Source organism: Takifugu rubripes, chromosome 3 (genome assembly GCF_901000725.2).
Source record: "Takifugu rubripes chromosome 3, fTakRub1.2, whole genome shotgun sequence".
Lineage (NCBI taxonomy): Eukaryota > Metazoa > Chordata > Actinopteri > Tetraodontiformes > Tetraodontidae > Takifugu > Takifugu rubripes.
In genome coordinates, this window is record NC_042287.1 from 13483702 (window position 1) to 13501114 (window position 17413).

At 48.8% G+C, this 17413-nt stretch overlaps 3 protein-coding genes across 7 annotated transcripts in view; 2 read left to right on the forward strand and 1 right to left on the reverse strand.

Moving 5' to 3' along the window:
• LOC101077548 (bone morphogenetic protein 7) overlaps nt 1-811 on the forward strand; it is a 15874-nt gene extending 15063 nt beyond the window's left edge. Inside the window, exons 7-8 of one of the 2 annotated variants that reach the window (XR_964463.2) lie at nt 1-172; nt 476-811. The exon at nt 1-172 is cut by the window's left edge and continues 84 nt beyond it. Coding sequence is in view for 1 of the 2 variants with exons in the window: in XM_003963388.3 (XP_003963437.1) it covers nt 1-66 (66 nt within the window). In the remaining variant the exon portion in view is untranslated. The other variant, XM_003963388.3, reaches the window with a different exon arrangement.
• Nucleotides 812-2302: 1491 nt separating this feature from the next.
• On the forward strand, nt 2303-6067 carry irf10 (interferon regulatory factor 10). The gene is made up of 8 exons (XM_003963400.3): nt 2303-2676; nt 3161-3356; nt 3445-3506; nt 4245-4284; nt 4360-4464; nt 4562-4948; nt 5056-5174; nt 5577-6067. Exons 1-8 carry the CDS (start codon nt 2512-2514, stop codon nt 5685-5687), a joined length of 1185 nt encoding a protein of 394 aa, XP_003963449.2. The 5' UTR covers nt 2303-2511; the 3' UTR covers nt 5688-6067.
• Nucleotides 6068-7317: 1250 nt separating this feature from the next.
• The window catches only part of LOC105416276 (uncharacterized), a 31311-nt gene continuing 21215 nt past the window's right edge, over nt 7318-17413 (reverse strand). For 2 of the 4 annotated variants that reach the window (XM_029833649.1, XM_011602553.2), the window contains 2 exons: nt 7982-9708; nt 7318-7799 (listed from right to left, as the gene is read on the reverse strand). In XM_029833649.1, coding sequence (XP_029689509.1) covers nt 7347-7799; nt 7982-9550 — 2022 coding nt within the window. In that variant the 5' untranslated portion in view covers nt 9551-9708 and the 3' untranslated portion in view covers nt 7318-7346. Of the gene's footprint in view, nt 7800-7981; nt 9709-12199; nt 13614-17413 lie in introns of those variants that run through there. The other 2 variants (XM_011602554.2, XM_011602552.2) reach the window with 2 other exon arrangements.

The window sequence follows — 17413 nt, forward strand, 5'->3', positions numbered from 1 at the left end:
GACAGCTCCAACGTCATCCTCAAAAAGTACCGCAACATGGTGGTCCGAGCCTGCGGCTGCCACTAGGGGGCGGCGCCGACACGCAAGAGCCGCCTGAACGCAGAATCCGAGCGCCGAGCCGGGGGGGAACGCCACAGAGACTTTGCCTCCCCTGCGACACGCTGCCCCTGAGGTGGGGGCTGCAGGAGGAATTTCAGGCTTCTTATCGTGCACACACACGGACACACACGCACACACACGTTTGTGCTTTCTACTGTGCATACGAGACAATGAAAGCAGGTCGTACTGTACGTGCGTTCGGTCAGCAATCCTTTTTTTAACGCGTTATTGTAGTGGATCATTTATCTTTAGGTTTTCTGTTCATATATATGTGAGTGTGACGTCTTCTGTGTGATACTGTGTAAATATTGTTTCCCAAACAAAGCCAGAAGTGTATTTATTTCCTGTAATGTCACTTGTGTTTTCTCCTGTAAAGCTGCCTGGTTTCTTCCGCCTGACAGCACACACCACCTCCGAGGGACGCAGTGAGGCGGGAGGTCGAAGGTCACGGGGAGACGTTCTCGCAGGCTTTTCCTGAAAATATGTATAAAAAAACAAAAAAACAAACCCAAAAACTTGGTAAACTAAGAGGAGGGCGCTGCGAGCGCCGTCCCTACAGGTGGGCTCAGTATTTTCAGGTTTCCTCTGCTGTAACACGATCTGTCATATTTAATAACTCTATTTATTGAGAGACGTTCTACAAGTTGCTCTGACATCTCAAAGTTTGACTGCTGAACCGGTACAACAATAAACTGGGAGAAAAGCAACAGAACCTCCTCGTTTTGTGTTTACTGTGGTGGGAATGTTGGGTCGGGACGCATCCTGCTCTGATCGGTCACCCTCTGTGTGTGTGTGCGTGCGTGCGTGCGTGCGTGTCCGTGCACTGCCTGGACCCCCTCTCTGGTCGACGTCCAGGCACGTTGGGTTGAGTCGGAGCGTAATGAAATTTGCTACATGGATACGAAGATCACGTTGATTTGGGGTCTGCACGCACGCACGCATGAGTATTTATTTAAAAGCTTTTAAATTCTTCCTCCGGCACGATGCCGTCGTTGGGAGAGCGCGTACTTGAGCGAACGAGGCGCCAGATGTAGGAATCAAAGAGAATCACCGGCTTGTTTGAGCGGACGAGCATTAAATGCGCCAGATGGACGAACAGAACCGGCTGATATGGAACACATTTCCTCATAAAACCTTCATCACCTCGGTTATTGTTCTCAGATTGGATGGCAGGACGGTGCAGTGGCTGCTTAGCTGAAGGTAATGTGCTTGTTTATGAACAGCTGGGCAGCGCTCCACCTCTTCTTCAGCTTTATTCTTGCCTGGAACTCCACTGAAATGACAGAAATCATCTGGACTCCCCAGAAACGTGGCTCCTTTATAAAACATTATGGAAAATATTAAATAACATTTTCAAGATGGTTCAGGCGATGAAGCTGAAGTATTTTTTTTTCTTTCTTCAGCATCCACAGACATCCAGATGTTCCAGCATTTAACACTATTAAGTGTGGCCTGTATCAGATTTGCATCTGGCAGCTCTCCTGTAGACCAAAACATCTGCAGAAGTGGGGCCAGAACAGACCACGCAGAATTAGATGGGTCCAATATCAGTTTCTTTACTTCACGTTAAGACGAGTGGAGCAATGAATGCAGGTTTAAGCGAAGTGGGGTTTTTAAGGGCCTTTATTTTATCCAGGTTGCCACAACTAGGGTAGTTAGAAATATCTGCGTGAATATGCTGCCGTCTGGCGGCAAAGACTAGAAGTGCACCCGCCCCGCGACGAATCATTTCGGATTATTTTAAAATGAGTTTTATGTGTGTGTGTGTGTGTGTGTGTGTGTGTGTGTGTGTGTGTATGTCGTTTTATGTCTGGTCCGCCATGGTCACTGTTGTGTGACGTTCTTAACTGCTTCAGTCAGCATAATTTACCCTGAGCGAAGGGTGAAAAGGAGAAAGATCCCGCTCGCCCACACGGTTTCATTTAAGCGCGAAAGTATCGTTATTATTAGGGGTGTGTGTGCGTGTGTGCGTGTGCGTGTGAGAGATAGAGAGAGAAAATTCTGGAACTGACCTCTGACATCATCGTCACGTGCTCGAGAGCCAAGCTTGAAATCAAAGTCGATTTATTTTATTTGTTTAAAATGTTCCCCTTATAGGCTTTATAGGCCAAAGCTGTTTGTTTGGGCCCCCAGCCGTCAATCATTCACGGCCCGAACCAAGTGGGGAAACCGAAAGTATCACAACAGCTCATAAGTTTCACTTTCGATCTTCCGAGCGCACAGTAATGAACTTCTGCATTCACTGCGGAAACTTCTACAAACTCGGTCTAACAGCTTCAGAATTGGCAGATTTCGGGCAAATCTACACTTTTAATGTCGCGTTTGGCCATTCGAGCATGGGGTTTTTTAGACGGTAAAACGCACCGAGCGAGCTGGGACATGTGTTCGTGACCGGAGACGTTGGTGTCGAAGATGGAAACAAAGATGCACATGAAAGAGTGGCTGATAGCCCAGATCGAGAGCGGCAAATATGCAGGACTGAGCTGGGAAAACGAGGAGAAAACCATGTTCCGGATCCCCTGGAAGCACGCGGCGAAGAAGGACTACAGCCAGACGGCGGACGCGGCTCTCTTCAAGGTCAGAACGTTCCCACTGAATTCGGATCGCAATCCGGTTCTGATGAAGTCATTTTGCGAGCAAATTCGGCGTCTGTTGCGGATTATCTATGGAGCAGGAGCTGTTTGGTCTCCATACTGCGCTTCAGGATTAAGGAAACGACCTAAAGCCTGAATGAAAGTTATTATCATTTTCAATTCATTATTTTCAAAGTCATTAAATTCAATCCTAAAATAGAACTTAATTACAAAGGTGATGTAGACTGAACTTTACATAAACGTCACATATTGGGATTTAACACTTTTTGGTTGACATTACAGCTTCTGTTATATGTTCATATCACCATTTCACATTTTTTATGTTTACCCCACTGAAGTGTTATTAAATAGAATCATTTTCACTTCGCACAGATTCGATCAAATATTCCGTAAATTGAAATCGTTTCAGTGATAAATTAGCATTAACAGACCCCCCCCCCCCCCCCCCCCCCCCCACCCCCACTCAGGCCTGGGCTGTGTATAAAGGCAAGTACAGGGAGGGGAGGGACAAGGCCGACCCCACCATGTGGAAGACCCGGCTCAGATGCGCGCTCAACAAAAGCACCGACTTCGAGGAGGTCCCGGAGCGGAACCAGCTGGACATCACAGAGCCCTACAAGGTGTACCGGGTCAGCAGCAGCGGCGAGCCGCCCAGGCCTGCAGGTGCGACCAGAGAAAGGAGGTTGAAACGCTTCTGCGCTGATCCTGAGAAGGTGACGTCTCATTAATGCTGTTTTTACGTCCCCCTCAGAACCAGAAGCGGAGAGCCGGGCCAGGAAGTCTCCAGAGAACCCTGTCGCCCCGGTCAAGCAGGTAAAACCGAAGCAAGATCTAATCGGCTCTAAATAAACCAAACACATTCTTAAAAATGGGGATAAGTGGCGAAGTTTTGACAAACAACTGGAGTGAAAACGAAACCCAGCGGATTCAGAGATCCAAAACGGTTTGTTAGCTTCGCTTGCTAGATTAGCATATGCGAATGGAGGTGTTCTGGAGAATCCTGAACCATCGCGGTTGTATTGTGAAGCTTCATGACGCGCGGATTGGGTGTTTGTTAGGTTAAACTAGCTTAGCAGCAATGTCTGGGCTGTCCTCCAGACATTAGTATCAAAAGACGGATCTTAGCCGTCAGCTGAGATTTCATATCATCCACGTGTGTCTTTATCAAGGCTCCATCAGACGCCTCTGGGAAATCTTGTAAAATTTGGTGTTTTTAAGGTGTAACCCAGGTGATCTCGTTTTTTTTTGGGGGGGGGAGTTTGCTTACAGACAGCACTAGCAACCCAGGCTAATCAGCTTTAAAGTGATTTTATACGCTAACAAAATGAACAACGTGTGTGAAACATGAGTTGAGGCCTCCTGCAGATACATCGGACATCCCAGGAAATACAATAATGTAGCATTAGCCTCTTAAACCGGTTCAGCTGTTACCATTTAGCATTAGCGTCCCCAAAATGTGGCTAATGTCTTCATATGTAGGTTTCTGTGTTGATATAAAGGTTTCCAGATTCCTTCAGTTGTGTTTTTCCTCTGTGGTTTTTCTTCTTAAAGGAATCGACCTCATCAGGCGAAGAATTAAAGGAGATTAACGGTGAGTGGTGGAATCAGGGGAGAGGATTGAAACCTAATCAGGGCTCAGATGACGATTCTTTCCCCTCTTCCTCAGAGACGCTAATGAAGGAGCACATGTACTGTGGGTCATCAGCGCTAACGTTGCCAAAACAGCTTCCCGCCCCCCCGACCTTCTTCCGTGCGGGTCTGGCGAGTTCAGGTGAGAGAGGGGGAAAACACGTCGCTGCAGCGCCCGCCCTCCGTCACGAGCTGCCTTTTGTGTGTGTGTGTGTGTGTGTGTGTGTGTGTGTGTGCAGACTTCCGCCTCCAGGTGGTGCTGCTGTACCACGGCCAGCAGGTGTTAAAGGTGACCACCAAGTCCCCGGACGGGTGCTTCATCCTGCAGGGCCAGGTCCCCCTGGGGAATGAACGCATCTACGGCCCCTGCAGCGCCCAGCTGATTTGCTTCCCTTCTCCCGCCGCCGTCTCCCTCCCGTCGCACCTGGCCGAGGCCATGAGCCGCCTCCTCTGTCACCTGGAGAGGGGCGTGCTGTTGTGGATGGCCCCAGAAGGACTTTTTATCAAGCGCTTCTGCCAGGGCAGAGTGTACTGGAGCGGGCCCCTGGCCCGGAACACTGACCAACCCAACAAACTGGAGCGGGAGAAGACCTTCAAACTCTTCGATGTCAACACATTTTTCACCGGTGAGTCGTCATGCGCAGCAGAGAAACACACTTTAAGTCTAATTTGTCTCCACCCTGGGGTAAAACGCATAAACCCGGGGGTTATAACACAACATATTTACTTTCAGAGCTTCAGAGCTACTTAAGAGGGAAGGGATCCAAACCTTCCATTGAGGTGGAGCTCTGCTTTGGAGAAGAGTTTCCAGACCCCAAACTTCCAAAAAACAGGAAGCTGATTGTAGCTCAGGTAGGTGCAAAAGAGGGAGGGGTTGCTGAGTCTGGATACCCTTCGGAGGGGGGTAAACCAAGACTGGAGAATTCTTATTAATGAAGGGGACGGGGAAAAGAGAGGTTTGAGTCAAATATTAGGCTTCAGGCAGAGATATATTCATACGTGTCCCTCCCATAGATGAGGATTTGGGCCGCTCCAGGAAACAGAATCCTAAAAAAACCAAAATCAAATTTAGATCATCTAAAATTACAGTAAATAAATAATTTAAGCTCAGCAAGTAATTCTGAAATCGCAGGACTCGGTGGAGGTTCTCCCACGCGGAAGTTGGCTCGTCTAAATTTCCGGCTGTCATAATCACATCGGCCGACAGGTGTCGCCACATGCGCACTATTGACGCCCGCCCTCTTTTAAACGCAGGTGATCCCGTCGTTTGCGCTGGAGTTGCTGCAGAGGTTCAGCCTGGGAGGGAGCGCGGACAGGTCGGCTGTCCCTCCGGCCACAGATGCAGGGAAGCTGGAGGAAGTATAGAAACAAGAGCCCCCATCAGCGGACATGTTTGGTACAGCACAAGGGAGAAGTTGCTGTTTGTTAAATTGGATAAAAACGATTTTTCTCTAAATCTTGCCCCCCCCCCAACAAATCCTCAGTAATTATTCTGATTAAGTCAATAAACACGGCAGCTTTATTATTTCAATGTGAAAAAAAAGGGGAATTGCAGAGAATGATGGACACGTGAATGAAATCTATAAAGCTTTTCTCTCTTTATTTCTATTGAACATCATTTAACAGAGTCACCATTTTTTTTTAAAAATATACATTTTTGTAGCTATAACATTTAAAAAGAAAATCAACAAGTAAGTTTTTTTTTTTCCTTCTTGAAAACAATAAAAAAAAGACACAAAACTAAAGTGAGAGAGTGTGCTGAATCAGAGAAGATACCCGTATCTGAGTTTAAAATACGTTCCTCGTTTTTCCCTGCCTTCAAACAAATACAGTACATACAAAAAATGAGATGGGGACACAAGCGTACAGTACACGGGGGTCAAGAGCATTCACAAAGCATCAGGTTCCAACGTGTTATTAGCACCATTACTTCTTTTTTTTTTTGCCATTCTGCACTTTTTTTTACCCTCCAACATTCAAATTTAATGGAAAAACACTGAGTGTTGAGGCGATGTGGCGCAGACCTGTCTGCGTGGGCGGGATTGTCTGTTACGCAGGTTTCTTTAGTGTTCTCCCTCTCAGACATAATGTTAAGAACATATTGGAAGGTAATGCCTTGACAAGCATGGTTTTTTTAATGACTCCCAGTGATGAGAGTTTAAAAAAAGGCAAAGAGTTGCTCGTACATTCACCTTGCCTGTCCGCGGACGTCGGCTTGTAAGCGAGAAAAATGAAAAAAAGATGCGTTGCAAAATTGACAGAGAAGTTGCATTTAATCCGTTTAGCATATTTACTGTATATAACATCTGTAATGTAATATATATAGTCAACTTTTGTTCATACATGACTGCATTTCTGTCCTGACACTGGTTGAGTGGCTGTACCCTGCAGAAAAACACTGTCGGCAGGAGGTCGTGACCCCCCCGAAACAGAGAGAACACAGACAAGTGCTTGATTGTCTGACTACACGTCTTCGGTGTCAGGAAGGAGACATCTGGAGGAGAGGAGAGGAGAGGAGAGGAGAGGAGAGGAGAGGAGAGGAGAGGAGAGGAGAGGGAGGGGAGGAGAGGAGAGGAGAGGAGAGAGCAGAGGAGAGGAGAGGAGAGGGAGGAGAGGAGAGGAGAGGAGAGGAGAGGAGAGGAGAGGAGAGGAGAGGAGAGGAGAGGAGAGAAGAGAAGAGAAGAGAAGAGAAGAGAAGAGAAGAGAAGAGAAGAGAAGAGAAGAGAGGAAAGGAAAGGAAAGGAAAGGAAAGGAAAGGAAAGGAAAGAGGTTCATCTCCATGATTGGGGATCAAATCTGGGGTAGGTTCAGACACCCATAAATTGCATTTTGTTGGGTTTCTTTCCGTCCCTGCAACCCTCCCTTGAGGTCTCACCATTGGTTTTCTTGGTGGGTGCAATAGAGACAAGGAGGGTGTGTGTGTGTGTGTGTGTGTGTGTGTGTGTGTATGCTCGCATGTGCCTGCGTGAATGTGCATGTTCATACTGACTTTGCATTTTCCACGTTTTTTTTTTTTTGTTTGTTTTACTGCCACTTCGTCAGCTTTGAGCCATGAGGTAAGTCCAGGAGGCCAAGCGCATCAGTTCTGGTTGGAGAAAGACCGTCTGGGGCGGACCAGCGTCGCTTGCGGGGACGCGGCTCCCGCCGAACGGGGGGCTCGGTGGTCGGCGGTGGGGCCGGCACGGTAGCGGGCGTGTGATGAGGGAGTGGAGGAGGAGGAGGCGGAGGCGGCATTTCTTCTCGGTGCGAGCTGCTGGACCCTCTAGATGAGAGCTGAGTGCGGTGGGCCCTAGAACTGGGGCGAGTTTGTGTCCGGTGGGTTTGGGTGGGCGTGGGCGTGAGAGCCAGACAGACGTCCCCCTCCGTGAGTTGGCGGCAGGGCAGGCCGTATAGTTGTAACGTTCGCTGGGGACAACAAGACGACCAGCCTCGGTCCTGCACGAAGAACGGGTACTCCACCAAGACCTTCAAATACTCCTGCACACAATAAAAACGTGTGACTACTGACTCATTTCTGAATTAGACCTGAACAGAACTGAAGCAAGAACTTCAATTTCATTTCACACGTCATCACAGCACAAATCAGTGATCAGATATTCTTTGATATATTAGCCCATATACTTTGGGTTTGGCATGCTGGTGAAGGAGAGAACCCTGACCTGAGTGTTGAGGTCTGTCAGGTGGACCTGCAGGTGGCTGAAACCTTGGACAACACTGGGGTAAATCAGCAACACAGTGCAGGAGCTGAGGTGAAACTCCGGGGAAGTGTCTGCGCTCCTCAGGAAGTCCTCGGTCTGCAACTCCTCCACGCGTTTCAACCTCCCACTGGCCAGCTCAATGAGAGAACCCTTGGTGAAGTGAGGTAGGAGCGGTGGAGGAGGTGGATGAAGGCCCAGGGGTGAGGTGTGGGAAGGAGATAGCTCTCTCCCTCTGTCTCTTTCTCTCTCCTGCCGTCTGTGCTGGTCACTGTGTTGGTCTTGGTCTTTATGCTCGAGGAGGTTGCTGCGTTTGTCTGCGTCTCGCTCCTCGTCCCTTTGCGGGACTTTGTCTCTGTCTTTGTCTCTTTGCAACCTGTCGTGATTGTTAGGCAAACCCAGGGGGGAGTTTGGCGAGTTTCTCTGACTGTGCAGCCTGGGACCCTGTTCCCTGTGCAGGTTGTAAAGAGGAGTTCCTGAGGGGTTGAAGAGAGGGTAGGCCTGGGCCTGAGGAGAGGGCTGGCATACCGATCCCAGTGAGTAATAGATCTGGGCTTCAGCTGGTGTGACCCCCAGTGGGTCCAGTAGTGACCCTCTACCTGCCCTTGGGACAAGACCTATGGGATGGGGACGAGTGGGTATTAAACTGGAGCTGCTCTTACTGATCCCGTGAATCTGTCTGTCCTGCTGTGAGGAATGTGGCTCAGGGCCTTCTAGAGCCTGACAGTCTGAGAAGAACACCCCTCCAGAATGAAGACGAGATGTCGGATCTTCCTGCTGTCTCCGCCCACCGTTGCTCTGTGAGCCGTGGGGACTCGCGTCCAGTCTGGTTCTGCTGCTGTCGTTCCCATATTCTCCGCTGATCAGAGTTCTGGAGGCTGAGGCAGTCCTGCTGCCCGGCCCGTCCAGACCGTTGGGCCTCTTGACCAAGTACCGATGTCTCACGTCAAGTAAGCTGGGGTCTTGAGAGCAGAACGGGTTATGACTAAATGTGTATGAGGGGGAGAAGAGGGAGGAGCTGTTGTCATGGCGGCCACTGTTAATGTAGGACCCCATCTCCCTACAGTCTGCTGGAAAGGGAGTCTTAAAGGAGGAAGAGGAAGATGGGGAGGGTGGTAATGAGAGAGCCGCCTCCCCTCTAAACCATTGGGAGTGGTGGGTGAGGGGGGAGAGGAGTGGATCATCTCTCCACACAGGTGAGCCCGACCCCCTCCTCTCGCCGAGCGGACCTTGGAAAAGGGGGAGAGAGACAGAGGGAGAGTAGCTCAGGTGCCATGGCAGGGGCAAATGGAGGCCCGGTGATGCAACAGGAAGGGGTGGAGGGGTATGTAAGAGCTGGGGGCTTGGGTTAAGAGGACTTCTCTCCTTGTCACTGGGTCTCCTGCCTCCCTCCCCTCCCCCCGCACCGGACCGACTGCGGAGTGGCACAGGTGGCTTAAACTCCAAAGTAACGTGGTGCTCTGTCGATCCTTGCCGAGATTCCCTCTTCTTGGGAGGCAGGCACTCTTTGCCGCGGTCGGGGCTGGGATTCATGGGTGGGCTCCGGCGGCAGTGGGGGCCCCCTACGAGTGGGTCAAGGCTAGGTCACATGGGCCTCACGGGAGAACGAGGGGTGGAGACAGAGGGAGAGACTACTACACAGCATCCCTGTTGGGTTCCTGTTGATTGTGTTGAACTGAAGCACCGTTCACCTAAAGAGAGACAAGAACAGAACCAAATGTGAGGGAAGCCCAAACCGAGCAAAGACATGTGACCCCAAACCATCCAAATCTGTCCTTACGTAACCTTCTTTGAAACAGGTTTGAGCTTTGTAAGTCTTTGTAAGTAGCCATGGCTTATTAGTCATTACCTGTGCACATCAGGGCGCCACTGAAACTACCCGACTTTCTCATTTTCATTCAAAGGCATTTCATCACTCCTACCAGACCTAAAATACACCCTCAGCCAAGTTCACAGGCAGTGTAGCACGCACACACACACACACACACAGACACACACAGGAGTTTTCATCTCGGACTCTCGAGGGGGATGATTGAAATCTGTAGATGTGCTTTGGTACCTCTTTGATGAACCACCCCCACGACACCCCTGGGTGTTCTCTTTATTCTGCGTAAGTGGAGTACTAGCAACACCTCTATCTCCCCTTCTCTTAAAGACACACGGAGAGAACAGACACACAAATGCACCCTCGGGCGGCGGTACTCAGTCCCCCAGCGATAGGCAAAGCTGGTCACCACCCACCCAACGGCTGGCAACGCCACCGGTGATATTACCCATGCAGGATATGCATCTCTGCATATTAATTAGGCGTTACAGCAGGCGTGTAGGGAAATATGTGCGACTGTGTGTGTCTGCGCAACTTTCTCTCTCTTTTTTTTTTCCCCTCTGTGAGAATGTGTGAATGTGTTTGTTTGTTTAGGTCCTTATGTGTTTGTTTTAGTCCTCCAACGTGTCGGAGCGTTTGCAGCCTTGCTTCATTCAGCGAGAAGTGCGGAGGAGCTCCACTAAATCTTCTCCAAATCTATTAAATGAGCTCTTTTGAAGTGGTGGCTGCCGCACCAGCTGTTCCCTCCACCAGCCCCTCCACTCGCCCTCCGCGTCTCCCTCGACAGCCTACCAACCTCCCCGCCGACTCTCCGTCAAACCCGCTGTCACCATGGCAACAGTGCCCGCGCACGCATTCGGTCGGCTGCGGGGGTTATGTGGGGATACTCCGTGGAGAACCGTGTGAACTGCTGCCCAAAGAGTCTCGGGCCAGAAACAAAATAAAGTGTTACAGTGCAGCAAGCTGTTCGTGCCCGCGAGTGGAAAACTGACAACTGAGCACCGGCGGGAGGGAGAGAGATGAGACAGAGCTCGTCCAGAATCCCGACGAGTCTAAATTTAAGCAATGTTACGTAACGATTGTCATTTACCTGCCACGTGGAGCCCACCTTGAGAGCCACAGTAGCTGGAATGTTGATACTGTAAGTGGATATTGAAGTATTGACTGGAGAGCTTGAAAAGAGGTTGAAGTGGGGGGGCTCTTGCTGAGGGGTCAAACCAACAACCTTGAGTACAGCTGTACCACCGGAGCCGTAACCGTGCATCTTGTCGCTCAACTCCACGTCGTTCGAAGCCAATTTTGGCATTTCAACCTGGAAACTCTGGATCTGAAAATCCAGGAATCAGCTCAACCTCAGGCCACAAAATCAGCAGAATTAAAGATCTATCAGAAAGTATCAAAGAAAAAAAAAATCAATCTATTTAAGATTTTCTATTTTTTAAAAATGATCTTCTGAACAGGTTTTTGATATTAAATAAGTTCTGGAAGCACTGCTTTCCTCTGACGTTCATACGCACTAATAACAGAATCATAAACGCTTGTAGCAGAAGTAAATCTGAATTTTTCTCCACATAACACAGGAACCTATTAAAGTACTACTTTCTCTCAGTATTTTAGTTCAATTCAGGCAGTTTTATGTTCCATGTAGGTATTAAATATGACAACAATTCATTAAACACAATCAATATTTGAAGGATGGGGTGAATCATCGAAGCAAAAACAGTTACAAAATATTTCCTATTTTCTCTTAAATAAGAAACTAAATGTTTAGCTGTGATAATCATTTTTTATTTTTCTATCCATCAGACCCTGAAAGGTTTTGAATTGATTAAAAAAAAAAAGCAAAATTGCATCTCCTCTCGATGAAAAATGCAATATTCTCCGCAGACCTCCTATTTTAAAGACCTCACACCACCAAAAAGAGTGCACAGAAACGGTCCACCGTCGCGCATGTGGAGGAGTTTGTGATGAAAAGTCTTGTAAAAGAAACACTCCTACACTGTGCAGACATGCAGGGCTGGAATTCAGCTCAAACTACAGCATTTATTCAACAGCAACAAAAGAAAAGAACACGCCAAAGACCAGTTCATGTTGCTTGACGGCGCCTCCATCTCACCTCGCCTCTTTTCTTTGCTAACTCGACAGGAGTGATTTCAAACAGAGAAGCACACGCGCAGACTAAATCAGCCGCTTCAACTTTGGCTCAGGTCGTCACTGATTGTGCACCAAAGCAAAATCTGCTGATTGCAGAAAAAGAGACGCCGGTTCTCTAATTCTGCGGAGCGGTTTGAGGACGTGGGTGTCGCAGGCAGACGGGCGGCTGCAGTTAGCAGCCGCTGATGAAATATGAGACTGACCTCACCGAGCAGACGTCCCGGTGTCGGCAGTCATTCATTTCCCAGTCCTCCCAGAGGGTCGGACCTTTCTCCAGTTCCTCCCCGCACTCCTCCACGGCACCACCACCAGCTCACGGCCACCGCCGGCGACGCTGCCTCTGATCTCCACACGCATGAAATAACATCAGCCGGCCCACCAAAGTGAGGGAAAGAGCTGCGAGCCTTCTATCCGTCTGTGTGTCTCTGCTGTGTGTGCTTCTGTTGGTGTGTGTGTGCGTGTATGTAGTGTGTGTGGTGTGTGCTTTTGTGTGCAAAGGGCTGAGGAAATGAGTAATATCTAGCAGTGAGAAACATGTCTGCTATGCAGAGCCACACAGGCAGACCAGTTGCTGCTGCCGCCCACTTGCTTTAATCAGTGATAGTGATACACACACACACACACACACACACACTCACAGGATTACACAACAAACATGTACACAACCAGAAGATTATATACTGCACGCTATAGCTCAGCTATATGCTCCCTCTTGTGTTGTGTTTGTCCCCACAGTACATGCAGGTATATGCTGATATAACGCTGAAAAAAGAATGAATTCATAAATGTGAGAGCATTATTCTATAGAGCTGACGGACACGTTAAAGAGAGGGAGGGAGAGAGAGAGAGGCAGTTGATGAGAAGGGACATGGTAGGAGGTTCGTCCTACACTCTCTCAGACATTTGTTGCTGCCTCTGACTCAAATCTAAACCTCAGTACACACACTCACGTACACACACACACACAAACACACACACACACACACACACACTCTCTGGCTCATGCATCTGCATCCCTCGGTTATTTGTTAAAAGGCACTAAATTTGATTTGCTGCTGTGCACGAGCGTGCATGCAGGTTCGTGGACTGTCGAGAGCCGCCGGTGATTCACGGCGAAACGTGTCGCGGCAGCGGCGGGGGTCGTGCGGGGGCAACCGGGCAGAGATCTTATTATCTTCATTACTGATGAATACTCTGAAAGTGTGAGATGGGTCGTGTCAAGTCGACGTAAATCATCACACGCAGCCCAGGAGGGAGGATGCAAATGAGAGAGGAGGGGAAAAAGCCGCTTTTGGCAGCTCATTGTTTAAAATAAAGTTATATAATTTCTGAATGCTGCTCATGAAAGAGGAAAATGCAGACTCGCATCTTCCGACAGCAGCACAGTTTGACCTTGTCTGATGTCTCAAGCTGAGCGAAGAAAAAGTTAATCAGACTTGGAGGTGTGTGCAGACACATCAGACTGAAGGCCACGCTGAAGAATTCTCCCAGACAGGCAACAATTTGCAAAGAAAAAGTACTCTGACATTTAAGAAAATGACTGCTTTTATATGAAAATGTGAATGCTAGTGGAAGTGGAAGAGAGTCAAGACAGAAGAAGGACCTTGGTTTTTTTTTACAGTTATTGTTAAAGAAACACACTGGTTTAATTTGGAATATAATAATGATTTAGTACTGAATTAAAATGGCCATCAGTGGCATCAATAGCTGCCTTAATTTGCGTTTATTTAACTGAGTCTGCTTTATAATTTTTCTATTAATATTATTGCAGATTACACTGAATATTCTATGTTAAGTGGTGTAAGTACATTACAAATATATATAATATAATATATAATATATATATATATGTGTGTGTATATGTATATATATATATATATATAAAGTCTGCTCGGGACTTTTTGTTTTTATATATATATACAGTATATATATATATATATATATATACTGATATTGATATGAAATATAAAGCATTTCTTTCTAATGTTACACAAACAGTAAACTCAGTCATAATATTGAAGTCATAGTGAAACAGATGCATTTATGAGAGCACACAAATAGAGAAATGACTTGCACAGAGCAATATTAGCATAGTTGGACCTCCATAATTATTCTCTCTCTCTCTCACACACACACACACTCACACACACACACACACACACAACCCTAAAAACAGAAAGGTCAGATGAGTCAGAGTACACCCAACAGAATCTCTGGAGGGAAGTCAAACTATTCTACAAGTGAGTAACAAATTTGTTTGTAGAGTCTGTTTAAGGCACCGGAGAACACATCCTGCTGTCTCCTCGTGTGTGTGTGTGTTTGTGTGTGTGTTTGTGTGTGTGTGTGTGTTTGTGTGTGTGTTTGTGTGTGTGTGTTTGTGTGTGTGTTTGTGTGTGTGTGTGTGGAGGGGCTGATCATATTTCAGACTGGGGTGGGTGGTAGTGGAGGTCAGTCTATGGAAATTGTTTGATGCAGCAGAAATTTGTTGCTGAATGTAAAAGATCTGAACAGAGGAAGGAGAAGAGGACAGAGAAACGAGATAGATAGATAGATAGATAGATAGATAGATAGATAGATAGATAGATAGATAGATAGATAGATAGATAGATAGATAGATAGATAGATAGATAGATAGAGGGAGAGCAGGGAGTACTACCAGCAGATGAGCTGGGTTAAGCTGATAACAGGGTGATACGGGCAACACACCAGGTCAGCCTGCAGGCCTGTGACCCATTCTGCAGCAGGATGAGCCAGCAGCCCTGCACAGGCTCAGCCTCAATGAGGATGGACTTAAGGCTCAGGAATGACTATAAACACACACACACACACACACACACACACACAGGTGTTTGGCAAACAGCATTGCTGCACAGACAGAAAATCACGCTGTTGTGCTGATTGGTGACAGTCCTTCGGGACTTTTTGTTTTGTTTTAATTGACAAGCGCTCATCTAAAAACACCATGAACGGCGTGTCAGCGGGGGCCGTGGGGGCCAGAGCAGAGTGGGGGGGGGGGGGGGCACTGAGGCTGCGGCAGGAGCGGCGTGGAGCGGTTAGAGGGAGCGCTGCAGACGGGGATGACATGCCGCCTGTAATGTAGCGCTGGGTTAATCCCTGCGAATCCTAACTGGTACAGCCTCAGGCAGGCTCAGTATAGTTCTGAGAGGAAGTCCCCCCCCACCCCCCCCTCCACCCCCTAGAGTGAAGCCACCACCCCCTCACCCCCCGCGTGTATAAATAGTCCAGCTGCGACTCCTTAAGCTGGCTTTTACGCAATATGAGTTAAAAATATGACTGAGCTAATGACACGCGGGTGGTACAGTCAGCAGAAGCAGAAATCCCCCCCCAACCCCCCGCCCCCCCATCACAGTAACCCTGCACAGCCAGTTGCACATGCAAGTGCAGACAGTCAGCAAACCTTGTGGCTGACATTTTCTTAGGCGGGTGTTATGCTGGTGTCATTCATTGACATTTAGATATTCACTGATGGCGGTTTCATTTTTCTATATCAACCCCCCCCCCCCCGCTTGCATCTGATAACACCTCTTTTGTGGCGACTACCTCCCGGTGTGAGCGAGGCCTCTCCGAGCCACGACGAAAAAACACCCCGGCGGACAAGCGGCCCCGCCGCCGGCGAGATCGCGGCGCAGGAAGCAGCTCCTCGCTCATGCTGTGAGATCAGTACCTGAGGGGGCCACGTGCAAAATCGAAATAAATAAATAAATAAATACAGATAAATAACGGAGAGACTTGCCAGCAGAACTTGACGGGTGATGGAGAAGCTTGAAAGAGAGAAGATTTATGCGCCGAGGTCTAGTTGACTTCTCAGTTCAAGGATCTGTGGGTTCCAGCCTGGTGATTGTCGGTGTGACTGGGTTTATTTGCTTTTGTCTGCCAGAGAAACATCAGCAGGCTTTAAGTGCGGCGACGACATCTCCATGGAGAGAGCATGGCCGGGCCTCCCGTCGCTCGCTCGAGTGCCATTCATTTTCAAAGGCTGTCTAGACTCTTCATAGCTACTGTCTAGAATACCTTTATCCTGCTGCTATTCAAGGCGAGGTTTCTATACTCAGCCCTCACTGTCGCGGCTCCTGCGCCGCATCCGCCGCCCGTGCCCACGCGGCCGTTTACTCAGTGCGTGGTTTATGACTTGACACCGCTCACTGGTTCTAATATCCATGATTTTAGAGGGGGGGGGGGGGGGGGCAGGTGACTCCGGGACACCGGTGAAGCCGAGCAGACGTCTCGAATGTTCCTCTTTCCGCGCAGAGTGAAACCTAAACCTTGTGCTTTCGCCAGGCGGGCCCGGTTGAAGACGCGTGGGCGTTAGCGGTGGGCGGGGAGGTCAAAAAGTCGCCGACCCCTGTTGTGGATGAAGTGTGGAGGAGGACAAGGAGGAGGCATGAAAGGCGGCGGGGGGGGGGGGGTCACGGAGCCAAGGTAGAGAGTGAAGAAATGCCTTCTGATAGGCCGCGGCGTCTGCCCCCACGTGATGAGGAGACCCTAAACGCCTCGTTTGAAATACGGCGGTCCCCGCGGCGCACCTCAGCCGGCAGGTGCGTCTGTTACGGACCGTATTCACACACCTGCCTCTGTTTGGGATGATTCCTCTCCCCGGAGCGGCGGAACAGATAAACACGCTGCAGCTCCTGATATGGAGACCAGAGCGACGTCAACCGAACCGGCGTCCCGCCGTCTCGAGGCAAACTTCCCCATCGGGTTCCCACCTGCACGTCTTGTCGGAGCAGCCGTGATGCAAACTCCGCTACTTTGAGGCCATTTTACGGCATCTTTCTGAAGTTACTGTTGCATTAGCTGATCGTGCACCAAGATCACCTACTGTGCCCTTTAATTAGCTTAGTCTAAATCCTGGTAGTGAACGGTCGGAGCCGGCCAGTCATCAGATAAACGTTTTAAGAAGTCGAAACGCTCGTGTGTGCTGTGACTTGTGAAGGTGGCGTGCGTTTGCACTCTTTTTTCCCCCCTGTCCGCTCGAAATTGCCTAATATCTCGCAAAAAACACGCGACATGCTAGCTACCTTCAAACCACTTCTAAATCGCGCGTTTACCGTGACTCAGGCTTTCCAGGAAGACGAGAAAAGGATGAAAATGAAAGCAAGGTCACAAACGAGCCTCATCGGTGCCGCAGATAACCTCCAACACCTGCTGGTCTGAATCAGAGGAGAAAGACGGGGAATTTACTCAACTCGCCGACCCTAAACTGCTCACGCGTTTACCATAATCACCTGAACGCATGAATGTGCTCTCCAGCTTTCACTTTCCGTCTCCCCACCTACTCTCCCTCTTTGTCTTCCCCTTTCATTCGTCTGGCTGGCGATTTGAGAGCACACACTCGACGTGGGTGAGAGTGCTAGAGTAGAGTATATGACTGTCAACACAAGGTGTAGGGTCTGTGT